Consider the following 26,361-nt stretch of genomic DNA (forward strand, 5'->3'; position numbering starts at 1 on the left):
TCTCTTAAAAGCAGAGACTGTGGGAGCTGGGCCTGTTTAGTCTAGAGAAGAGACAACTGAGAGGGATCTCATTAGTGCATATAAATATCTTAAATGTGGGTGCCAAGAGGATGGTGCCAGAGTCTTTCTGGTGGTGCCCAGAGACAGGACAGGGAGCCATGGCCATAAACTAAAACACAGTAAGTTTCATCTCAACGTGGGGAAGGACTTTTTTACACTGACGGGGCGGAGCACTGGAACAGGCTGACCAGGGAGGTCGTGGAGCCTCCCTCTCTGAAGGCATTCCAAATCCACCTGGACGCGCGAATGTAGCACCTGTTCGAGGTGACCCTGTCTTGGCAGGGGGGCTTGGCCTGGACGATCTCTAGAGGTCCCTTCCATCACTAACAGTCCTGTGATGCTGTGAGATGGTTACAAGTGGGAACGCCGACCTTGAGCAGCTTCCAGGCCGCTGGGGGCGGCAGCAGCCCCATCTACGGCCGGGCGGAGCCAGCCCTCGGCCGCGCTTCCCGTGGTGCTCGGCTCGGCCAGCGTCGGCCCGCTTGCACGCCGGGATTTTCAGTCCGCCCTCCCTCCTCCCTTCCCGGTCAGGCGGCGGCGCCGCCTCTCTCCTTCCGGGAGTGGGGCGCGCCCGTTGGCGGGGACCGAGAGCGGCGTTTGTTGACTTCCTCGGAGGCGGCGGGGGCGGTGCCGAGCCCCGGGAATTCCCTGCGGTGGCGAAGGCCGAAGCCGCGGCCGGGCCGGCGGGGGCGATGGGCGCCCGAGGGGGCCCGAGCGGAGACCGCGAGGGGCGGCGCTGCCTCCCCGCCGAGCTGAGCGCCCGCCGCTGACCCGCCCGGCCGAGCGGGGCCCGGACAGGTTGGTCCTGGCGCGGAGGGGAACGGGGGGGCTCTCCCGGGGTGCTAGGGAGCTTCGTGCCCCGTGGAAGAGGAGCGGCTCTCCGTGGGTAAAGAGTCTTTAGCTTCTCTTCTTAACATAGAGTGATCCTCGTAGAATCCCAGAATTGTTAGGATTGGAAGGGAGATCATCCAGTCCCGCTACCACGACAGGGTCACCTCGAGCAGGTTACAGGTGATGCAGGAACGCGTGCAGGTGGGCTTTGAATGACTCCAGAGAGGGAGACTCCACGCCCTCCCTGGTCAGCCTGTTCCAGTGCTCTGCCTCTCTCGTATAAAGTTCTTCCTCATGTTGAAGTGGAACTTCCTGAGTTTCAGAAGGAGCAGGCTGTCGGTCTTGTGCCGTGTCCCTGCCTGTCTTACCCAGTCACACTTGGCCGGAATAAGGGGGTCATCCCGTGGGAGGGCGGTGAGCAAGGCTTACAGGTACCGCTACCAAACTGGGGTTGGGCCTCAGGCAGGTTGTCAGACTAGTTACAAAGCTGCCCCTAATCAAGCTGAAAAACTGGGTGGCCTCTTGGAGCTGCAGTTTGTGCCTTGGTACAGGGGGAATCTGGCAAATGAAATGAATAAAGTAGGACTATGGGGGTGAAAACAGAAACATGATGGCATATTGGAGCAGACAGGAATACAGGTCCTGCAGGCCATGTTAGTTTGGAAGAAGGGAGTGCAGATGAACATTTAGATGAGCATCACTAGTGGTGCTTTCAGCTTTTAAGAAATTACATATTTAAAACCTGCTGTTTCACCTGGTAGGGAGAATACCTATATCTCCTTAAATAAATTGGTCCCCTAGCAACTTAGAAGTGAGAGTGTGTGTCAGCTGTTCCAGTGAGTGCTTTTAGGAGCTTTTTGTTTCTTAAGGAATCTTTTAATTTTCCCACTGTCTTACACTGTGTGTATGCAGTAAAGTCAGTGTGCTGGAAGCAGACTCTGGAAAAAGAGGAGGTAGGGGAGAATTATTGTCAGGACAGTTAAGTCTGCTCTGGGCTCCAAACATCAGTTTCTCTTCTGAGACATTTTTCTGGGAAATGTTGTTATGGACTATGGGAAACATGTAATTTCCTGGATAGTGGTGTATGATCAGATTCTGCTGCTGCTAATAATCCAAGTTATCTGTGCTCACATCTATTTAAGAACCTTAGCAATTCTACTAGAATTACTGTAGAAACCAAAAGAAATCTAAGATTATGACTACTTTTTGTTCTTTGAATAATTCCTGTTTATTAATAGGACTATTGTTAGAAGTGTTTCAGGTAATTGCCCAATAACTTAAGTAGATGATATTGCCTCAAATTTTAAGCACAGTTTTTTCATCTAAACTGTCAGTGAAGTCAGAAGGCAGAAAACACTGGTTGATTGAACTCTAGATCAGATTATAAGAAGGGTTTAGCCACCTCCTCACCCCCAAAAAACATTTTTTTATGCTAAAGTTGGTAATTTTTCAGAACCTTGTTTGCTGCGTTTGCAGTTTAGAAAAGTGTGAGGTGACCATTGCCCGAGTACTAGCTATGTTATGCTTTACAATGAAAATTAAATAGTAAAAAGTTTTTCAAAAGAGCAAAGAGGGTGAAGTGACATCTTTGTGCAGCAAAAATGGGTAATAAATTAGAGACAGTTTTAAGATTGCCTAAATTTCAGCAAGTATGCTACTTTGGTTTTCAGTGTATCTCTATGTGACACTCAAAAGGTGAAGAAAGTGTGAAAATTATCAGTCAAATATATGAACGAACTGTACTTAGTGTACTCAGGGCAGAGAAATAGAATAATTTCATCTCACAGCATTGGAAAATCATAGAGTTTGCATAGAGTTGCAAATCCAGTAACATTTGTTTGTATTATTTCAATAGATGCATTGAAATGGAGATTGTGCACTATGACTATAAAATGTTCAGTGTGGGTTGCCCACTTAGGAATATGGAAGCTCCCATGTCACTCACGTGTTATCCATATCTGGCTTCTTTAGAACAGAATTTGAAGAAAAAAAGAACATGTAGAAGGAAACATGATAAAATGCAATGTGGGTTTACCTTTTGATATATGTTTTCATTCTTTCACAGGGATTTTCTAGACAGAAGTCGTCTGACAGTCCATATTGAATAAAACAGTGATAATGAGATCCAGTTTGCTAAGATGGTGATGATAGGATTAACACAAGGGTCAGGATAGGAACCAGCTTGGTAGGAGTCAGGGGGGAGTTCTGCTGAAGGAGACTCCATACCTGTGTGTATTATCCATTGTTCACTTTGGAATCAGTCTTATGTTTTTGCTAAATGTTTATACTATAATTGCATTAATTAACTAATTTACATGATTCTACAATGTTTTTATGTGGAATTCTTAGTGTATGAAATCGTAGATGCAACTAAAATTTGACAGGACATTTGGGGAGAAGAAATTAAATTTGAGAGGGTAAGTGAAGCATAAGTGGCTTGAAGATTCAAAGTCATCCACTTAGAAGCTGCTAAGTGGAACTTATGTTCAAATACCAGGTTTGTCTGAAATATTGCAATATAAATCTGAGTACAGAATTTTAGAAGACAGCCTAAGTTGAGAAGGACCTGGGAAGATCATCTGGTCCAACCTTTTTTGTAAAAGGGGAGCCTGGATGAGATTTGCTGACACCCTGTCCAGTTGTGTCTTGGAAGCCTGCAGATCTTGTGTTGGTGAGTTGCAGGACGACCAAGGACCATTGGTAAGACTCATTTTCCTTCCAGTAGCTGTAACAGGTGAGGCACATTTCCAGTTGAATTAAAAGTTAATGCAATTACATAAGGCTTTTCACTGAACTTGTGAACTTATTGAATGTTAATTAATCTGGCAGTTTAATTGAATAGAAGGAAACTTACGACTGGGAGGTAGGACCTGCTGTTTGGCTCGCAAAATGAGATATGAAAAAAAAATCCAAAACAAATCCTCTAAACTTTTGGAAATAGTTATTCTTTATAAACCTTTTGAACTGGGAAGGAATAAACACCAAAATAAGGGGTTTTCAGTAACCTTTTAAGATACTTACATTTGGTGCTAGAAATGTTTAACAGCCAAAAGCCATCTTGCTCCTACTTACGTTTCTTTGACAGTACTGCTCCTAATTAGTTTCAACATTAAATGTAATAATTTAATAAACAGGATTATATGATGCTGAAAAGATAATATTTTACTGACTCCTACTTCTGGGTTATTTTCCCCCTTTTCAGGTAGTTGTCAGGGAAAGTGATTATTGTGGTAGCATCCACAGAAAGGCAGGTTCAATGCGGTCCATTGAGGATGCATAAGGTTTGCAAATTAGCAGTGGAGATACTGTAGTCTGGCACTGTTCAGAGAAAGTAAAATTTATCAAGCACTGTTGTCATAAAATGGGCTTTTTATTGCTTTCCTAGTTCTTGTGAGAGTAGATTATTTATTGTAAAAACCTTGGGATAGAAAAAAATTGCGTGTTGTACCTAAGGAGATTTTGCTTGCCTTCTGTAGCTTTCCCAGATGTTCAGGATAGATGGGCTACAGTGATCTGGTGTGTGAGCTGGGAGACAGTGACTTTCCATTTCCTGAAGGCAACAAAACGAAAGTGCTCTGGAGGTCGGATGCAGCTCCTGCACTGACGTGTTTGTGAAAGAGCACCAAGTACGTGGCCGGGGTGTGCCCCTGTGTGCAGGGACTCTCTGGAAGTGCACTGGGCCTGTGGACTTTGTCCATGCGGAAGGATGAGCAGCAGCCAAAGTAGCAGCTACTGAGATGTGTATGTGTGTGTGTGTGAAATTTTTTTTCTTTAAAAATGGAGCAAGTATGTGTAAAAAGTGATGCCTGTCTCTGTAGAACAATCTGTTCACAACTGGAATCAAAGACAGCCTAAGATTTCTGAAGGAGAGATGCAAAGTGATGGATGCTTAAAGAGACTGGAAGTCTTGCTTGTTTTAACATATGTCATATGCTCCAAGTACTGTGTGGAGTTTTTGATGCTGGCTGCAGGAATTCTGTATTATTCCTTGCTGTGCTGAAGTGTCTTTTAAAAAAAGAAAAAAAATTCAGTACAGCTTTTCTGAAATTAAGGTGAGGGCTGCAACATGCTCACTCAGGATTCCTGTAGTTCAAAGGCACTTCTTGAATTTAAAGGGATTTTTTAATGTCAGTGTGCATATATGTATACCCTTCTATGTCAGGCAAGATAAATCAGTACAAAAATTATGCTGTTGTTATTAACAGCTGGAAACTATTCATACTACCATTATGAAGTCAAACCCCTCGAGTCTGGAAGGTAGACAGGAAAACAACCATCTTGAAATTATTTGCATTTGACATTTGGAAATATTTTGAAAACTGTTTTGTTCTCTTTCAAATCAACAGTTAGGCCAAAATGGGATTCTGCTTCATACTGGCACAAATTAAATGTAATCCTGCTTTTACTATCTCTCCTTCTGATGCAAGAACAAGATTAGCATTTCAAACTACAGAGGTCTGTTTGTGCAGTGGTCTGTTTGCTATTAGAGCCTCTGCATCCCATGTTCCTTGTATGTAGAATGTGTTTTATATTTAACTGCCTCCCATGGTGTTAATGATTAGTATTCATAAAGCTCTATGAAGAGAAAAAGTATGTTTCTGCCAAGCATCAGTAAGATATGGGAAAACATTCTTTTTCTCAAGATATTTATTGTATTAAATCAAAGCTGTTCTGTAACCTGTGTTGAGCAATAGAAGTGGTTCTTGTAAACTCTTATTTTCTTTACATTCTGTGAAAGAAAACTTAAGTGGTGCCACCTCTTCAAACTCGTATATTTATAAACAGGGAACATAATTAGTCCTGCTAGAACTTAATACTGTGTCCTGTCAGCAGTGTATTCAGGTTGGGTTGTTTGTTTGCTTTTAAACATTAGTTATTTAATACAAACTGTACTACTGGTACTCATTTAATGCATTTATTTTTGGACATGAACATTAAAGTCCTTTTAAGCAGGCTGTTTTGTGTGCAGATCATTCTAAAGCATAAATGCAATACATTTATCACAGGCAAAGTATTTAACTACTGTGCTGAAGTAAAAGGAGTAAAAAGTATTAGGGAGACCTTTCTTGGGATGGGATGTGTGCTAAATGGGATTGTAAAGCTTGCCTTAAGGAGGCCAAGATGGACATAAATTGTATTCATAGACATTAACTTGTCAGTATATTACTGCAGATATTTTAGTGAGAAATCTTTCACTTCAACTGGTTACTATAGGACAAATTATTTCATGAATTGCAGCTCCAGAGAGGTCAAAATTCACTCAGGTTCTTCAGAGTGACAGCTCCGGGGGATTTGCAGCAGTGCATACTGCAAAGTGTGGCTTTGAATTAGGAGAAGTCAAACAGATTAAAACAGGGCAGAACTCTGTGGCTGCACTTGGTGAACCATCCTGCAAGCCCTTCTGGCATTCTGCCAGATTCGAGGAGTTGTAACTTGTGTAATAACCAAAACACTTCTTTGATTGTTGCTCTCAGTTCATATTTTTTAAATGAGCAATATAATACTGGAGAATCTAAATTTTGATTCCTGTCCTTGAGTGAAATTAAAGACTACAGCTGTAGTCAGGGATTTCTTACATATCACCTTTTTCTATACTAAGGGTTTCTGTCTATCCTGACAGCAAAAAAAAGCTTTGTGAGCTGTGCATTTCACCATGGCCTTTATAGTACTGCTGATGTTGAACTGTTCAATGGCAGCTTGTCATTACTTAGTATGCAATACAGTTAGTCAAAACCGTGTATATTGAATTTTCTGAACTGTTACCTTGGGTGTAGAAATTTAGAAAAGCATGCAAAGTCCCTTTGAATTATGTGGACTTACATGTTTCTCTTCTAAATAATCTCCAGATTATTAGATTACTTAGAGAGCAGCATCAGAAAACCCGAGTTGAATAATCCTATAAACTAAATCACATCTTTCTAGTAAAAAATGTTAGAGTAACTAACATTAGCAGGTGCAGGTTAGGTGTGTATTTGAATTTATAAAATAGTATTTGTGTATGCTGAGTTTTATTTGGAAGGTAAGTTTCTCTCTTGGAAGCTCATAAAGGCACTTTTAGTTAACAAAATGCAGAATAAATATGGTCTTCTGATGTTGTCTCCTGTTTTCCCATATTGCCATCTCCTGGTAGAAGTGATGTGTGCAAGAAATAGGGAACGTATGATGCTCACTTTAGGAGCTATAGGAAAGCATGGGGACAAAGATCTATTTTATGTACAAGGTCAGAAATCTGCTGCTTTCTTCGAGAGATAATGATAAGCTGTGACACTTCTTTAACAACATTTGAGTCAAGTGTTCAGAGAAGAGGTGTTGCCTTGAGAGGGCAAGCTCTTGGGAATTTGATGAGATGGGTGACAAGACTTGCAGGGCCTTTGGTGAAATGGGGGAGGATAAGCTGGTATGTTATGCTCATCTTGGAAGACAAAATGAGCAATTCCTTCAGTCAGTTAATGCAGTTTGAATGATGTGGTGCTTTTGGTCAAGGTCACCTTGTGCATGGAGCGATACCGTTCTTACAATGAAAAGGAAGTGAACCTTTTTTGCAGGGCTCTTTCTACTTAAATATCACAGAAATCACAGAATATTCAAGGCAGAACAACAATCAAGGGAAGCTTAGGCTACTTTTTTTGTCAGAATGCATCAAACAATGTACAAGGCAACTATTCACCTTCTGAACATAACCATTAAAACAAGTTCAGCTTTGGTTTGTAGTGTTCTCTTTTTTTTTTTCCCTGTTGAAACTCCACTGGTGTCTTATTAGTACAAATGAGCTGTCACAGTTTTTTATCATGTTGTCTAACAGGCTTGGAGCAAATTGAGACAAATGCGATAACAGCACCATTGTTCAGCAGTAGCTGTACTCTGTAAGCTTTCCAGCATGGTGAGAGAAATTTAACCATATGTACAAGCTCTAGGCCTTTTCTTCTTATAATCTATAAACAAATGGAAGTCTAGTTTGAATTCAAATAGCAAATACACAGTAGAAGAAGCAATTGTGGCCATGGATTTTTTCTGCACTAATGCCGGCCTTTCCTGTAAAGTTCTGCCGATCAAGTTGGTTTTCTGTTGAAGTTTTTCCTGCAGTACAAAAAACTGTCTTCATTATGGTCAGGTCTTTGATTCCAGCATTTCTGTTGGTTCATTAGGTAATCATCAGGAACCTAAGGATTTGTTGAAGGGGAAAAAATAAAAGTCTGCTTTTCGTAGAAGCCACATCAGTAGTTTGTTTAAAGGGGGCCAGTATTATCCGGCACTGTGTAGCATTCCTTAGTATTGCATAGAAATGCAAGGAATCTTGATGTTCATAACGAAATGAGATGTTTCTTTTTCTGGTTGGTTGGTTTTGAGTTTTGGGGGTTAAGTCTTGTTTCTAAATAAAACCCCAAAACTTGTTTCTGGTAACTAGTAACTCTAAGGAAAATGCTTCTGGGGGTTTTCCCTTGAGACCTGGTGCTCAAGAAAATACATAAATACTTCTTTAAGATGGTATTTTTTTATTTAATATTTTGCTGTGCCTAAATGATGTAGGTTATAACAAAAAATCAGTGTAACATTTACTTTGGATTTGTCACTCAGGTGGAACTGCCTGGTATAGAGTGACACTTTACTAATGGTTGGATTATTGTCAGTTTTCTCCACGCATATTGAGGCAAGTCATGTTACTGAGCATGTTTTCATTCTCATCATATTTTCAGTCAAAAAATTACTGTAATTGTTGTTCAGAAGGAGATTTTCTACAGTGACCAAGGAAAGAATAGCTACTCATGTAGCTCTTTAAGGATAAATGCAAGTGTACTTTAAGATTTCATTTTAAAGCTTGGGAAAAATGTAAGTGTTTGCGTTCAGAAATGAAGGAACGTTGGCACTTGTGCTCAGGAACCACAGTAGTTAGTTGATTTGCTGGAACTATACTCTCTTTTACTGCTCAGTGCTGGCTTGCAAAAATTCTGATACAATATTAATATTCCTTTGGAGTTCAGATGGTTGGTACCAGCCAAATTCTACGCTGGTGTTAAAACTTAATAAAAATGAATTTGAGGGTTCATAAATCTGATAGGCACTCAAAATATTTTTATACAGTGAAACATGTCTTTTCTAAATGGTGTATTTTCAATGTAAAATGGATTTTGAGATTTTTCTCCAGTATTAAGATACTTCCTGATTTTTCAGTCTTGTCTTGTCATACTTAGGCAGAAACACCCTGCAGTATTATTTTGGAAGGTTTTCAGACTCTTGATGAATTTGTCTTTGTGAAAACTTAGCACTTATATCTGTCTTTTCAACAGCTGTCATGGAGGAGTTGGTAGAGGATGACATCTGTATTTTGAACCATGAAAAAGCAGACAATGCTCACAAGAGAGACAGCGATGTTCCTGTTCCATCGTATAGTGGAGATGAGTCTGTTGCCTCACACTTTGCACTTGTCACTGCCTATGAAGATATCAAGAAACGACTAAAGGAGACAGAGAAGGAGAACTCCTTCCTAAAAAAAAAAGTGAGAATTTTAGAAGAGAAGGTAAGAAAATAGTTGATGTACCAGTTTCTGGTAGCAGTTTCTTTTTTGCTCCTGGCTGGATGGCAGAGAAGGTTAAGGATTCAAAATACACATTTAAAATAATTTCCGTATTAAAAAGTTTTTGTAAATCGTTTTATTTGTTTAAGTGAAATGCATTTTGTTCCTCTGGTAGTGTAGTTGTGTCATACTGGGATTTTTGATTCTCACTGGGCATGTATATGATGCAATGCAAAGACAGTGGCTTTGATTCAGACAGATGTGTAGCTGCATAGAATTTGTCACTGTAGTTTGGGTGCCTCTTTATGGTGTTTATTAGCTTGGGCACATGTGACACAGTATTGTTGAACAGTGAGGTGCAAAGCTTGTACATTATCAGAATCCAGGAACTGTTTATCAAAAGACTCTCTTGGGCTCAGCATACCAAAATGCTAAGGAAAAACTGGTTGCTGAGACCTATCCAGCTAGCTAACCACAGCCTCAAGAGTGAAACACGAAGTTGCAATGCTTGACAGAGATGATGGCTGGCTGACTTTTGATGCAAATGAATCTTGGAATTTGTTTTATAGGCAGTTTCTCATGGCCATGAACTAGTAAAGTTCATTAAAGCTAAAAATCGACCAGGGCACGGGTTTTTCTCTCCAAGTAAGGAATGCTGTCATTAAACATATATTCATTTTCCAGTACCGAGTGTCTGTGTACTGCAGAAGTTCTTGACTTTGATAGATTGCCTTCTTGTATAAGATACAAAGAAAGATCCTGGTGTTAGAGCTGAGACACTTTTTAGGAATTACTCCTAACTGTGTGCTACTGACTCTTAAAACCTTTCCAAATGTGTACTATTTTGTGGCATTGGAGTGAAGAACTTGAGTCACACTTGGCACAGCTTTGAAACACTCAGGAATTCTTGGTGAAGATAAGATTGACTTTTTCTCAAAAAGCAAAACTATCTCAGGACTTTCTTTATAAAAGGTCTGGGGGGATGTTGGGAATAGGAATAGAGCTTTAGACTTAATATTCTCTGAACCATGCTGAGTGTAACATCTTCTATGTGGTTACTCAAAATCACAATAAACAGGATTTGACCTTGACAATTCCTTTTGCTTTGTGTCTTTTGGTTTGTCCTGGTTCAGCTTAATTCTCTTGAAGACCATACTCTGTTTTCTGTAGAGAAAACATTTTGGTATGTGAATACCGTAAAAATATTTCTATGAGGGAGGGGTATTGAGAAGGCCCAGACTCTTACTGACTTTCAGTCTTTGTTAATAGCTAATGTACCTGTATGCTTAAAAAATATATGGGGAGTTAGCCCTTTGGAGTTTTCAATTTCAACATGCATGGAAAGTTCCCAGAAAAATATAAAGGACAAAACTTAAAAGGTCATCCATGTACTTTGAGAGTCAATACAAAAAAGCAAAGGGCAGGAGCTTCCTATCTTTGTGGCTTGTTTTCCCATACTTTCAAGCAAACACTTAAGAGGAGATTTTTAAGGTAGATATATGAGTGTCAATGCTTTGTTTTAGTAATTTTTTTGTGTGACTCCTTATTTTTAAGAAAATATGTGCAAATCTATTGTGAATATCTACAAGTGGTACACTGAATGTGTTTAAAGGAAGTGTGCAGGATAAAAAGAATAAAAAGGAAAATGCAATAATTAAAGCAATAACTTTTTATATGAATGGGTGTAATTTGATGTAAGACTTCTTTTCTTTCTGTCTTACTAAAAACACTGAATATATTTTAACTCTGTTCCCCTTTTTTCTAGCAATCCAGTTGGTAGTGCTTACTCTGCCTAGCTTGTCTTTTGCCATAGCAGGCAGTGAGATGGTGGTGATCTGAAAGTTAATAGTTATTTGTAAAATAATTCTGCTTTGGCTTTTCTTACATAAATACACTGAAAAAATCTTTATTTACATTATGAGGCATTTAAGAAATTATGTTTGTTTTCCTTTGAACTTTCTATATGTTGTGTATTTACTTGCTTAAAACTCCTTTTTCAAAAAGCAGTTTACATTTTTTCAGAGCCTGGAAAAAATATGATTAAGGGATTATCAGTGTGAGTAATCATGACTTATGAGTGGTTTTAAGTACTCATAGGAATGAACTCATAGCAGTCCACTGGAAAGCGTCCCTGTCCATGGCAGGGGGGTTGGACTAGATGAGCTTTTAAATATCTTCTTCCAACTCAAACCACTCTATGATTCTATAAATTAATGAGCATTAAATATTGTTAGAGATTTCAAAATTTGTAGACAGCCTTTGTTGCACTTTGGTAAAAAACTTAGGCCCATATCAGTGTATTTGATTAGTTTATTATCTAAACTGGGAAAAAAAGGAAAAGCTGCTAGATTAATATTGCAGGCTGTACCATTGCCTTTTTAAGATGTTGCAGTTCTCAGCATAACATACAAAAATTATAATTTCTCCTGTGTGTTAAACGTTCAGGTGCTTGGCTCCCAGCTGGAAGAGGAGTGCAGCTCAGTTGGGCGGGAACAAGTCAATAAGGCCTACCAAGCCTATCGAGAGGCCTGCATCGACCGAGATCATCTGAAAAGCAAACTGGAAAAAATGGTGTGCCCTCTTAAGTAATGACTTCAATGCATGCTTTATCAGTACTGCATAGTTAGTACATGTTTACTGTGGAATGAATTTTATATACTAAAGATCTGTGATGTTGGTTTTATCACTCTTTTAAAGTACATGACAATAGTTCCTGTAAGTACTTCAATTTTAGTACTGGGCTAGAATAATGCTAAAAAAAGTCAAAGCAATTTTTTTTGCTGTTGTTTTTGTTCTAAAATACTGAATTGTCACACATGATAGAAAAATGCTTCACCCCTTATTTTGGGTTGGGTTTTTCCCTTTTGAAAATAGGCGAAAGAAAGTGCAGAATCCTTGAAAAACTTGAACGAACAGTTGCAGTCTAAAGAAATAGAGCTGTTACAACTGAGAACTGAAGTGGAAACTCAGCAAGGTATGCATTTGGTGACTTCATCTTATGGTACATTTAGGAGCCCTAGTGGTTACATTGTGATCTTTGGACATGAAGAGGCTTAACCCTATATAGGGGGCAAGGTAAGAGAGGCATGAACAGCAGTGACTACTTTGAACTTGTCTTCATTCTTGTGAATGGTGATGTGCATGTTAGGTAATCATAATTGAGCTTCGTGGTAAAGATCTGAGGCTGTTGTGTTCTTCCACTGTAGGTGATATACTAATTTGAGAAATGGGCACCACCTGACAGTTTATAGGCTGTGTCATGTACATCTCTGGATCCCACCACCACCTTTTCCTCAAAGCAGGGCAGGGGCTTGTTCAAGTATAAAGATCATTCAGTCAATCTCACTTCCTCTGGTACCTGCAGAGGTCCAGTATATTGCTTTGTCTATTTTGCTGTTGGGATTTGACAAATACAAGAGGATGTTGTATAGCAATAGCTGCAGTCGCCAACAGTCAGACAGCTGGGAAATGAGAAAAGATAGAAAGATGCTGGTTGTAGAGAGCCTGGTGAAAAGAGGAAGGAGAAAGAAACAGTATATCCTGGCAATTCCAAAAGCCCAAATCCAGCTTCTGTTACTGCAGTTGTAAAGAATGCTCCGTATGTAATAGATGTGTAAAACAAAACACCATGGAAGAAAAAAAACCCTTGATTAATTTAGTTACAAGAGTAGAGAACAAAAAAATGCCATCTGTATAAAGTTAGAGAAATGGACTGACTTCAGAGTCTGTACAAGTGCAGTCATTTGAAAGGCACTTGTAAGTATGGCTGTGCTTGAATTGGATTACTTTCCAAGAGGACCTTAAGCATGTAATGCACTACTTCAATTGCACAAATGTTTAAACCTAGAACAAACTGCAGGTAGTGCTAGTGTATCACTGTTGAGCACCTCATGGTTTAAGGAGGTAAAAATTACAGAGTCTATAAGGAGAGCTCTGAAAATGTGGTGATTTCAATCCTTATTTGTAACGCAGTTTTACTCATAAGTGGACTCTGAGTACCTTGTTTAAAAAAAAAGAATCAGTGTAACTTAAGCTTGTCTAAACTATTAAATCCGGAAATAAGTGTACCCACAAGTTGAAGACTTGTGAGTTTTCTTCCTTTCATGTTCTTTCTTGTCTTGCTGTCTCACTAGTGTGCTACTGATCTGATGGTAGCATCAGGTTACCGTGTGAATTGCTTCGGTCTAGTAAGATTTGTGTAACTTTCATGCTTTCCCTTCTTGTTTTGATTGTATCTTTTGTTGTTCTGTTTGGAACTTCTTGATATTAAACTTGGGGAAAACTTAATGGTAAATTATGTAACAATACAAATCTGAGGGCAAAAAGGCTCATGTTTTCAAAGCATGTAAGAAGTATGCAAGTTGGCATATATGATGTGTCTTTGCCATGAACTGACTTTTCTATTTCCAATGCCTTTTTATGCTGGTACTTCCTCTTTCCCTGTGTCAAGTCTCCAGTGCATTCCTAGAAAGTAGGGCTTCATGATTTAAACCCAGAAAATAGACCACCTCTGCCAGCAGCTCTACCAGTGTTACAGTTCCCTGTTGCCATAGACTCCAGTTTCTTCAGAATATGATGTTTCTGTAGGGCATGGGCTGGTTGAGGAGAGTCTTGCATTTTGAGTTACATTCCTTGGACTGAGATTGCAATCTGATTGTCTTGCTTGTCTTCTTTACAGTGATGAAAAGTCTGAGTTGTACTCAGGCTAACTGGGAATTAGAGAAGCTGAACAGTGACCTAAAAGTGCATAGTCTGGAACAGGATCTAGAAAAACTCAAGGAAGAGTGCAACAGTCTCAGGAAGGAGTTGCAAAATTCCAAGCAGAAGGTACCTTAATTTTTAAGGAATTTTTGTATTAATGGTTTATTTTAAATCCCATGATCAATCAAAATCAAGCGTTAACAAAAACAGGAAGTATACAATTGAGTGAAAGAGCAGTATCTTGGTAAAATTGACCTTAAATATTTTTATAGACTGTCATTTTCCTTGGAAATAGGAACAGGCTCCTCAGGGAAGTGTTCCTGGCATCAAGCCTGTTTACTAAGTGTCTGGGTGATGCTCTTAATTACAAAGTTTAGTTTGAGGCAGTCCTGCAATGAGCAGGGAGTTGAACTTAATCCTCAGGAGTCCCTTCCAACTTGAGATATTCTATGATTAGGTGAGATTTCCCAGTCATTACCCATATAACAACAGTAAATAAAGCTTTTTGATTTCTTATAAGTAGCCACTGAAGTGTTCTATATAAGCTGGGCTACTAAGAAAGTTTGGGCAAAAGCTAGTCTCTATTTTTTTTTTTTTTTTTTAAAGCAACAATGTGATGTTAACGTTAAAAGATGTCATGAACTTTGTTTATGGAGGTCCAACGCTTTTCTTTAGGGTAGTTGCATGAAGCTTGTCAGGAAAGTACCTCTTTTGGCAGCCTTCCCTGCCATTTATGTGGCAGATTGCTGTTTTGAGGGACACATTTTGTAGCCTGGATGTTGTCAGGATCTCAGAAAGAAAATTAAGGTAACAGTAACAAAAAGCAGTAGGTTATTGTCTATTGCATTCTTACTGCTTCCCATCTTACCTTTGATGAAATGTACAGTGCCAGTCTCTAGGACTCTGCAGTCACATTGAAGTTACACAGTGAATGTAAAACATTTAAATGTGATTGTTTGAGGAGGCAGATTCCTTATGGTCATTAATAATGATGATTATGTAATCTTGAGTCACACCACATTTGAGTGAGTCTGCATTTTTTCCACTAGGTGGGGATAAAGCACTTGAGGTGTTTAGTTAACTTCCCCTACTGTTGGTTGGTTCACTTGTGTCTGGAACTCTTTCAGGTGCTTTCAATAACTTGTAAAATCTGAAGGCTTGCTGTAACTTGTGGAGTTCTGGTGTCTTTGGGTAACTCTAGAACAGAGTAACGGCTGCATAAATAAATGAGGATTGCAGATTATATTGTGAGAGTGAATGATGTCAGAGAGAACAGACTAAAATAGCAGTTGTAAGAAACACTACACGTGACACTGTTTAAATAGTGTTTATGCCAGCAGCTTTTGTTGCACAGAACAAATACAGGGAACAGCTTTTTGTTTTGTTTTGGGGGTTTTTGTTAGGCTTTTTTTTGTTGTTTTTTTGTTGGTCTTTAATATAATTTCTTCTTGGTCCTGGTAACTGCTTAATATAGGAAATAAAAAGCGCACATTTTCAAATGTGGGGTAATACAGTGCAACTTTTTTTTTAACTATGAATTTGAATCTTTGATGGGGGATGGTGAGAAAGTTCAGGAGGAAAAAAAATCCGTCAGGTGAAATACAGTCAAGTGTGATCAAAGGGCAATGACAAATCAGCATTATTTCAACTCAGCTGGTATTTTCATTATTACTTATTTTCATTACATTAGTTAGTTTAGCTAACATGTAATGGAAATAAGTAATAATGAAAATAATGAAAACATTTTTGCAAAAGAAAATAAGGGATATGACAGGGAGGGAGCTCATCACAAATGACAGTCTAATAGGAATAAGACTAACAAAGTGAGCCCAATGTTTGATTTGTTAAATAGCCCTGGTAAATTCAGTGAGGCTGCCTGTATGTGCAGTTTTAAAGTAGTCTTTCAGACTGAAGGGATAAATTATGTTCTGTCATAAAAGTAACCTGTGGAAGTAAATCTATACTGGAACAGTTTGCTTTAATTTAAAGATCTTTATATACTGTGATAGGGAAAGAACCAAAAAAAAAGACTGTTTAAAAAGCAAAAATTGAGACTCAAGACTTTTGATGTCCATTTAAAAAAGTAATCAATCTCAAATTCTGAGAGTTCAGCTGTTTTAAAAAAAGAGTATGGAGGTGGCTGAGCAATGCCTTCGTATAAGTAGGTAGTTTAAGCATTTTTAAGTGGAAATTCTTAGTAGAAGTCTTTATTTCCCCTTTGAAACCCACTGCAGCTAACACAAATGAAGACTACTTTACTTGTGAATTTCAGTATTGGGGAACTTGGGAGTTTCACTGCCATTTTTCAAGGTAGGAGATCTGAAATCATGTTCATTCAGTCTCTGTCTTCCCTTCATTCTGTTACGCAGGACCAGGCTCAAGAGGAAAATGTATTACATGGAGACCACCTTCAAAGGCAAGACATCCCGAGGTATGAAATATTTTCTGTTTACTGAGGGACAGTTATTTGAACAAGTAAATTATTCTTGCAGACTCTTTAGGTGTGTTATTTCAAGTTACATAATTTATTTCCAAGTCTAGGTATACTTATTTAGCAAGGTCATTGTAAATTTTTTTGTCATGTTTGTAGTTTGGGATGATGATAATGAACATTTGTATCTCCAGATTGTTGTACAGAAGATGAAAATTTAATTAACTTGGATTTAAAAATAAGATTTTTTAATAATTAGTTGACTGGAGGAGGTGGTAGATAAAGTTTCAAGTCTCAAGCTGGCTCTGGAATATCTTCATTCTGTGTATGGAGAGATTTCTGTGTTTGCAAATCCCTTGCTTAGTGCTGGAACATACATTCTTTGTTAGTGTGGTGCAGTAATGTTCCTACTAGAGGACTTTTTTTTAATATTGGAGAGACATTGTGTGGCCTATTCAAAAAGAAATAGCAATTGTCCAGAAAAATGCTAAAATACCAGAAAGCATTTTTTCTCATTTTGCACCCATTCAAATAATAATTATGCTTACGATATAAACTCCGATATTACCCCGCCTTGACTGTGCGTGCTGTATTAGAAGGTATCTACATCTGACAATTCTTGATGGAAAAGAGCTGTTCATGGATGCATGGGAGTTCCCCAGATCTTGTGGAAATGAAGCGCTGTGTCTCGTACAGCCAGTAATGCCTGGTGGAGCACTTACACCATCTTCCACCAGGGGGAAGAGCGGCCCTTCACAATGCCAGGCTTTAGTGCAGCGCGCCTTGGCGCTTCCTTGGGCGTTGAAGAGACGGGAAGGGAGATCAGCCACTGAAAGAGAACACACAGATCCTTCCCTTCGTATATTCCCTGGTGCAGTGATTATAATAATGCACACCCTACACACAAATCACACTTGGTCCTTTCACCTCGACTGGATACTTATTCCTGTGCTTTCTCCTGGAACTTTGCAGTCAGTCTTAGACGCCTGATAAAAGGTGTTCTCTCAAGACTCAGCAGTGATGTCTTTGATTGTTTGATCACTGCTCTGATCAAACTGATCACTTGATCAAATGATCATTGATCAGAGCAGATTTATTCCACAAAGCGGTGCTCAGGTGGCAGCCATCTAAAATAGCATATGTACAGTATGGTGTTTATTGTAATATAAATAGTGAATGTGTAATAAATAGTAAGCCTATCCAAAAATCTTTGGAAAAAACACTTGAAAAACGTACTATGAGAAACATTTGTTGTAGCAAGCAATCCTGCTTTTTATGGGAAATGGAGGCACTTGCACATAGCTAACTTTTTGGAAAGTAGTTATTTCATATTTGTGAGCAGCCTGCAAATCTGACTTTCTCAGTGTGCAAATCTAATTTGCTGTAGATTTAGATGGGCTGTCATGGTGGAAGTTCATATTGCATGTTAGAAGGCAGTATAGGATAAACCTCCAAGCACAGGGAATCCTTAGCTTTCAATTACAAATTCCTTGAAAATTAGGCTTTGCAATGGGATTCTAGGTCAGTATTCACAAAAACAATTAAAATCTGTTGCATGTAATTTAAGTGGAATTCTGGTACCTGCAGCCCTTTGCAAGATGCTTGTAAAAGTGCTAAATGCACTTTAAAAAATTCATCCAAGCACTTCCCTTCTGGCTGGTGGCAGACACTGAGCTGTCCTTATATTTACCACTTCTGTGTTAAATATTGGACAGTTCTGATTTGACATAACTGAAGTTTTTGATCTTATTTTTTAGACCAAAACACGAGAATTAATGAGGTAGGGTTGCCACATTAACTTTAAAATTAAGTTGTCATGTCTTAAGAGTTCAAAGAGCCCAAAGGAGACTGCAGTACAAAGGCCACAGGTTTAGCTGAACTTGAAATATCAATTCTGAAAATTTTAACTTTCTATCTGTGAGAATTGCTGACACTTAATCCATTATCTATTAAAATATCAGCTTCCTCTGCTCTTCAACAGAGGTTTATGAATCTGGATGTTTGTATTCTGGGGAAGTATTTCTGTCCATAGAATTTTTATTTCTTTGTTTTAAGGGAACTGTCTTAGCATTGACTTGCATAATAGCTGCTTCTCAGAGTGATTTGGAACACATCTGTGCTTGATATATTTCATGCAGGAGTGATCCTATATGGCTATTTTAGGAGGATAGCATTACATACAGTTAAAAAGCTTATTAATTCTTACTCATCTCAATAGCTTGAGATATTGAGCTGTTATCAAATAAATGCCTTTTAGGTGAACGTAGTAAGGAAGAATATATTCTGGAAACTCTCATCCACTATATTTGTCCTCAATAAATGTTTTGGTAGAATGTTAAGCATTAAAAAAGCATTAAATCATTGATTTCATGTTTAAGTTGAAGTAACTACATCCTTATGTCTTTTAACACTAAGTTAATTATTAATCAACATAAATGTGATAGCTGGTGAGCCTGCTAGAAATGTTACCAAGAAACATATGGTAATGCTGACTTCTCTCTTTTTTTTTTTGTTCTTAATTTTCTTACCAGTTATAAACCTGAAACATCAGTATTGGAGCAGTGCTGCTGTTGCTAAATATGTTTCTCATTATGCTGTCTTAGAGAATGGTTTGGATCACTGTTTTTTACACTGTCTGATAAGGCAGTGTATTAACATTAAATTGGATGACTTGAATATGAAACAGTATGTTTTATATTTTAGTTTGGACTCTGTGTTTATACTCAGTTTGGGTCTTGGGTATTTAGTCTGAATTCAGTGGATGGTGTAAATACTGTTTTTTGATTATTTAAAATTACAATCAGCCAATATTATTAGGCTTATAATATCTGTTGGGGTGTGTGGTCATTTATTGAAAGGTATTCAGGGTTACAACTCTTCCTCTTTTATAACCTTGGTGTCACTTTATTTAAGGTATTCCTTTGAGATAACTAATTTTATTGGAAGATTAGTTTCAGATACTGAAATGGAAAAGTATGCTTCGTATTTCTTTCCTTTGGAAAGTTGAAATTATTATTCTTACCTAGTATGTCAATATATAATGCATTGTATATTGTAATAGGTAAGAATTAAATAAAATATTCAGAGGTCCATCGTTTAAGGTAATTCTCAGTACTGTTTAGCCCATTAGAGTTATGGTACTCTAACGAAATTTGCAATGTGTGTCAGGCAAGAACAATTTATTAACAGTTAACACTTGACAAGCATGTTAATAGGCTGCTTTAGAGGCAGCAATATTTAACTTGTAATAAATTTTTGTTTTGAAGTGTGCAACAAACATATTGGGACCTGAAGAGAGAAATGTCTAATTTGCGTGTAGTGGCTGACAAGCAAGCTGAGGTCCTACGAAAACTGAAAAGAAACCCAACAGGAGCCAAGAAAGGCAAGTCAGTGTTTGCAGTAACAGACCTTACAAACACAAACCCTTGATTCAAGCTGTAGCATTTTAAAAATAAACTAGCTATCATATCTCATCAGAATCTCATCAATTGAAGTTGATCAGCTAGACTGTACTATGGTTCCAGCTTACCCATTTTCTGCTTTTGCTTCTGTCTCATACTGGTCAACTTCACACATAAAGGTGTTGCTGATGTGTTTTTTCTTCAGTACTGTATTCTGTTCCCCTTGTGGCTTTTTTCTCAGTCAAGTGTTGCTTATGTGCACAAGGCTGAGGTGTTAAGTTTACTCGTATTTGACCTTTTACCACAACTACTTCATATGAGGGGGGAAAAAATCTTTTTGCAAATGCAGTCTTATTTTCCCAGTACAGAATATATGAAGTATTAAATTGGCAACATTTTAAAATCAGACTTTAAAAGACTGAAATTCCCTTATGGTTCTGTATTTCTTTATGTTGTGTTCAGAAAAGTTGCCTTTTCTAGCAAAATGCTACACAGTGTGACATTTTCTGAATGTTAGAATACTGGGGAAGCAAAACTGCCTTAAATAATTTTAAGGGTTAGATCTTTTTCACATGAAATATTTAAAATTTCTGTGAGCAGTTCATCAGACAGTTCTTCTGTTCCACACATTTGTTTCTCTCAAGCCAAATGCTAGACTATCAGTCAAACAGTGGTAAAGAGTTGATTTCCTTTGCTTTCTGCTCCCTTCAATTGTGGTCTTTACTGTGCTCAAAATACCAGTGGAAGACAGGGAACTTGGTTACAGTGTACTGGTCACAGTCTCTGATGTCCCTGTCCATTACCAGCTCAAGACATTTTGTTTCTAAACAGCTCAGTGAGGTAATGACAGGATTCACCCCCCCAGCAGTCCCTGCTTTTGTGGTCAGCAGTGACTAATGATCACTTTGTCTGTGGTACTTGGCTGATACAAACTATCAACACATTTTGTAGACTTGGCCATATTGTTACCAGGTGAGTCTGTGTTTCTAAAGTCCTAAAATCTGTTTTTCAAATAACTTCAGCAGAGACACTGGGAACTGAATGAGTCTAAATAATCTTAAATCTGCCACAGTTTGATGTGATCATATAGTGTCTTATGTCCTTATTTTTAATATGGAGTTACCTGTCTTGCCACTACACAACTATTGATTTTTCTCTTCTCCTTGGTGAGGAGTCTCACTTTCTACAGTTCTTATGCAGTTGTTTGTCCACAGCCATAGAAGGTATTCTTGATTGGTCAGGAAACAAGGCCTTTTCATCTGTAGACTTTTTTCAGTAATTTTTCAGAAGTATGTGAGAGTGGTCAGGTCTGATGGTGGTCATCAGCCACACTTATGAATGCAGTACAGATACATCTGTGCTTATATTTATAGACTAATCTTGATTTATGTAAAATATGAGTAGAATTGACTGAAACCTTCCACTTCCTATACCGGTAGTACTGGCTGTTTTAGCATCTACAAACCAGCTGCCGTTGGTAGAGGTGCATTAAGTCTGCAGAACACGTGTTCATTATTCTGTGTGGGACATGAACAGTATCAGTTAACATGTGAATTCTACTTATCTGTTATGTATGGAGGCATTTTCCACAAATGTGTGTGTCTGTGGGGTGGTTGTTTTTTTGGTTTGGTTTTGGGGATTTTTTGGGGGAGGCGGCAGGGGGTGTCTTTTTGGTTTGGTTTTCTTTTGTACATTTTCAATCTATTTTCAGTGGATTCAATTTTTCTTGAACTTCCAAAGGTCTGTAGGCCTCAAATTGCTTTTTACATCTGCCAGCACAAAGAGGCCAAATCCAGTGCCTTAGCATGTCTTTCAGACATGATGCCCATGCTATTGGAAAATGGTTTTGGCTGCCATCCACGAATTTTAATTTATTGTGACAAACAGAAGTTGTATTCTTTGACCAAGAGACCAGCTTGTTTTTCTGTCCCGTAAGAACTAAAGTTAAAAATTGCAATTCACGCTCAAGATAACAGCTCCTCTAGAAAACTCTATGTAAGATGTGAGTTTAACTGCAGGAAGCATTAATCTACTCTCATTACATGTTTATGTACATTATCACTACAAAACAAAATTACCTGCTTGTATTTGGCAATCTGTTCAGATGTGTGTGGAAGGTACAGCTCTTCCATTTCAGGTAGATGCTGTTCTGTTTCAAAATCTCCTCCTTCCTAACAGTTTAAAACTCCCTTGCAATTTCAGATGGCTGAACAGTGCAGTCTCTTGCTTTACTTTTGGAAGTCAGACAATAGTGGAGCACAGAGAACCTGTGAACACCATGTGTTTCCCTTTTACTGCTCATGGACAGCGAGAATTCAGGTTCTGGGTGGCACGAAAACACAACTTGTTAAATTAATTGGTAGAGTAGGAAGCAGCATTCACTGTTCTGCACCTGGCTGGTTTCTCCAAGCATGTGAAAATGGTCTCTGTTTCAGCATTCCTTCCAGTCTGGTCAGAAAGATCCATCAGTTTATCTATGTTGAAATGGGAGTTGGGAGATATCCTTGGAGTTGGGTATATTTTAGACACTGTGATTTCAGGATTTCGGGTTCATCTTGAGTCTGGTGAGGGTAGTATTTGTTTGTAGCTTTCAAGTAGTTACTGAATATGGTCTGGAAACTTGTGGCTTGAAGAAACTGTGTTTAACATCCCTGCTAGACTGTAGTACATTTGGAGTACATGAAAAATGCATTAGATAATGTAATTTTAAAACCTTTTTCTATCTTCTTCCTTCAGCTGCCTCTACTGCACCAGTGCAATGTGTTGACTTGAACATTTCAAAGCTGAATTTGACATCTGGGGTAGTTTATAAAAACCTCTCACAAAATGATAAAGCCCTTGGCAACGCTGTGTCTCCCCCTCTGCTGAGAGATGCCCATGTCCCATCAGAAAGGGTGATCCTACAAGCATGGACAGATGAGAGACCAATTCCAGCTGATGGCAAAATGTTTCAGGAACACCATTCTTATGGAAAGAGCTCTCTGGAAGATAATTCCTGGGTATTCCCAAGTCCTCCAAAGCCCAATGAGAATATGTTTTGGGAAATGAAAAATAATCCAACTTTGTTAAACTGTCCAGCAGATTACCTGGATCAGTGTAATCAAAACTGTCTGCACAAGAGTTAACAATTTTTTGAATGAATTGAGGCATTTTTGGAGTGATTCTGAATAGGCACCTTAATGCTTGAACTTTTAAGGAGAGAAAACAAATTGCTTGAAATGTTCTTTATTTTTGATTCTAGTTCCAAATCAGAAAGCCTAGTCTTCCTCTGCTGTAAATCAGGAGCAAGTTCCTTGACGTTAAAGCTGTGCTGGTATTATGTAAATACAAAGAAATCTCACATGGGGAGTAGATAGTCTTGTACTGCAAATGACATACATTTGCAAAAGGTTACACTGAAAAGTGAGTTTGTGGAATAAAACAAAATAATCCAATTCTGTATTTGTTTGCTATTTGTATGTTACCAAGAAAATACTTGGTATCCAGTGTTAGAACTTGTACCAGCTCTGAGCTTTTATTTTGACAGTGTTCTTTTTCAGAATAAGACATAATACGAAGAATTGGATTCTCTCTTCTTCTTCCTTTCAATTAGCTTTGATTCCTCTGGTTTGGAAATGCATTTTTCTGTAATTTTTAACCAAGAAAGGTGAGAATTTTTTTATAAATTTTTTTTCAACCTTGATTTATATGAGAGAGTGACAAGACAAAATTCTCCCCTAGGCAATCCTGTTTAGATTGCCCCGTTTGGAGCTTGATTGTGAATTGTGAAGGACCATAAGTAATGGCTGCTGAACACTGTGAATCCTGGAGGTTCAGCTGGTTTCCCTCAGTTCCTGCTGAAGGAAGCTGATGAAACTGCACGGTGGTGCTGTCACATACCCAGCCTGCTCAGAGTGCAGTTTTCCATACTGTGCCTCCTTTGCACAGCACCACAACTCTGACTCTCTATTTGTGTGGTGGTGAAGGCTCCTAACTTTTCTTTTGTTAAAGAAACAAAGCCTTAATTTAATTAGACTTGGTGTTGTTGCATTGTTGATATACAAAAAGAAGTATTTTTGTAGTGTCTTTAGTATGCCATTGAGAACCAGAGCTACTAGAATTCCAACTATCTGCTTTATAGATTATGGGTGTCTAGGCACTACTTTTTCTTTTTTTTTTTCCCTCTTAAGGCTGTGAACTGTTTCTAGACACATATAATTTATGCTTTTTTTTTTTTTTTTTTTTTTTGTAAAATTCTCTGCTTTGTATCTGGCTTAATACAACAGAGTGAAGTGAAATGTCTTGACTGCTCAAAAAGTTGAAGAAAAATGCTTTGTATTTTAGATCCACGATACCTAACTTGTAATGGGTGGGAAGATACTTAATACTGAATATTCCATTTACAGATGTGTGGGTGGGTGAAGTATCCAGCTTCACAGATCCAGCTTAGCATCAAAGTAATAAACATTAATTTCACAGCTGTTTAGTAGCAAATTATCTTAAGATTGCTTGCAAATACATGGGGAAGCTTTGACTGTAGCACAGCCATAGTAATGGTGGGCTGTAGAAGTGTTACAAGGGTGCTACGTGACCTGTGTGGTTCCAGACACTCTTCCCTGCACAGTAAGTACTTCAGACAGAGCCCATCTTTCGCTTTGTCTATCAAAGGCAAAAAAATGCCTTCCAGGTATCTTCTCCTATAGTACAAACAGCATACATAAATAATGTTTCCCATTCACCAGATATTGTTTTTATCTTTCTATTATCTTGCTCACGTATACTGGCTTGTCTGTGATTAATGGAAATGGTGTCAGATCCTGGAATTTTTTCTGACCAATGAACACAGCTGACTCAGGGGAGTACAATCTCTTGGAAAGTAATAGAACAAAATCCAATATGCATAAAACAAATCCAAGTCACTAGGTGTTAGCTGATAGAACCAACTACCTATGTAATAACAAAGAAAACATTTCATGTGGCTGCATAAGCTATATGGTACCTAGTTCTAATGTAGCTTACTTTTGGGGTTCCCCACCTCAACATTACAGAGGTTTTTTATTAAGGAATGTAATATCCAACAGGCATTAACATGATTTGTGCAATGAAGGAATTCTACTGTGTAAGATATTAAATAAATTTATTTTTGTTTGAAATTGGCTTCACTAACAAATCTCCTTTCCGTATTTGGCACAAAATTTTTTACTGAAGTTTTAATTCCTTTATTGTGTATAAATGTTATTCCAAATACAAGCAATTAGATTTGAGGTTCATCCACTTTGATTCAAGGAAAAAAATCAGCCATGTGCTGTAGCCTGCTTCAGCATATTCTGGGAAAAGTATCCTCCTGGATGTTGAAACCTGAAGGCTTTAGTTACCTTAAGCTGTGGTGCTTTGACTACTTGTGTCAAAAGGTTCCCAGTCAGCCTGTCCTGTGCAAAATTAAAATTAAGCTTTTCTGTATAGAGCCTGAGAATTTCCAGGTTTTGCATTTGACCCTTGGTTTATATTCTGTGCTTCTTCCCGTGCTGGAGAAGGGAGCAGCAGTGTCTGCTGAGGGACTTCAGGAGCACTGCAGCTAACTGGGGAGAAGAGGGACTGATGTTGGAGAGCTTGCTGCAGGCAGCATTTCCAATCCAATCACTCACTGCCATGTCCAAGCTGTAACATTTGAAAAGGAACTCTCCAGATTTGGAGTCACTTGGGAGCTCGCTGGCTGGTGAAGCATCTGTTGGTCCGAAGCTTACAATCAGATTTTGACTGAAGATGGGAAAGTCATTTAAATCCATGCCACTAGTGGCTTACAGTGCTTTTTCCATTTTCAGAAGTGAAATCTTTTCATCAAAGTGACAGCAAATTACATGCAGAAGTAGCTGTAGTAACAGGGTTCTGGTGTTTGTGTGCATGTGTTACATAAAACTGTAAAATTGCATATAGTAAGGACCAAAGTTCTCAAATAATTATGTTAAATGACCCCAAGAAGATTTTAACTTGAATGCAAACATTGAACATTTTAAAACCTCCCCCAGCCCACTATTTCCTGAATTTTTTAATTTAGGAAAGCACTAACTCCATTTAACAGAAATGAAAGCCAGCTTTTGGAGCAGGAGGAGGTTGTTGCTCTGCACATTTAAATGAGCATATGGCACCTGACCTGATGAATATGTATTTAGGTATTTGGTGAGTTGGATGAACCGTCTAATAACTTATATGTAAACTTGCTCTGTTTGGTTAATTTTAAATATTTTTATAATCTGATCGTTTAAAGTTTCCCTGCCAGTTTTGTGGTGTACAATTGATCAGTTTTCCTCACATGAGGACTAGCCATATTGAAGAAAGCAAAGCCCCAAATTAGCTGTGATGCACTGTCCAATTTTTACAGCTGGAAAAAGACAAGAGCACCATATGGTGGAGTTACAGTAAAACAATACCTGCTCCAAGTAACAAAA

General features: G+C 38.4%; 1 protein-coding gene across 1 annotated transcript; it reads left to right on the top strand.

The window, feature by feature from the left end:
- Positions 1–762: 762 nt before the first annotated feature.
- Positions 763–24,397, top strand: AZI2 (5-azacytidine induced 2). Its single transcript, XM_042044376.1, has 8 exons — positions 763–858; positions 9,177–9,406; positions 11,849–11,974; positions 12,278–12,377; positions 14,082–14,230; positions 16,474–16,535; positions 19,802–19,917; positions 22,673–24,397. Exons 2-8 carry the CDS (start codon positions 9,182–9,184, stop codon positions 23,059–23,061), a joined length of 1,167 nt encoding a protein of 388 aa, XP_041900310.1. The 5' UTR covers positions 763–858; positions 9,177–9,181; the 3' UTR covers positions 23,062–24,397.
- The last annotated feature ends 1,964 nt before the right edge of the window (positions 24,398–26,361 follow it).

The sequence above is a fragment of the Corvus kubaryi genome, unplaced genomic scaffold, assembly GCF_017639235.1.
Source record: "Corvus kubaryi isolate FWS band 111438036 unplaced genomic scaffold, C.kubaryi_AGA036_p1.0 37398, whole genome shotgun sequence".
NCBI classification, from domain to species: Eukaryota; Metazoa; Chordata; class Aves; order Passeriformes; family Corvidae; genus Corvus; species Corvus kubaryi.

Bases quoted from the DNA above. Each gene is read 5' to 3' on its own strand.
- AZI2 (XM_042044376.1), top strand. From the start codon at position 9,182: ATGGAGGAGTTGGTAGAGGATGACATCTGTATTTTGAACCATGAAAAA. The intron at 14,231-16,473 runs GTACCTTAATTT...TCTGTTACGCAG, and splicing joins TGCAAAATTCCAAGCAGAAG to GACCAGGCTCAAGAGGAAAA. The intron at 16,536-19,801 runs GTATGAAATATT...TTTGTTTTGAAG, and splicing joins CAAAGGCAAGACATCCCGAG to TGTGCAACAAACATATTGGG.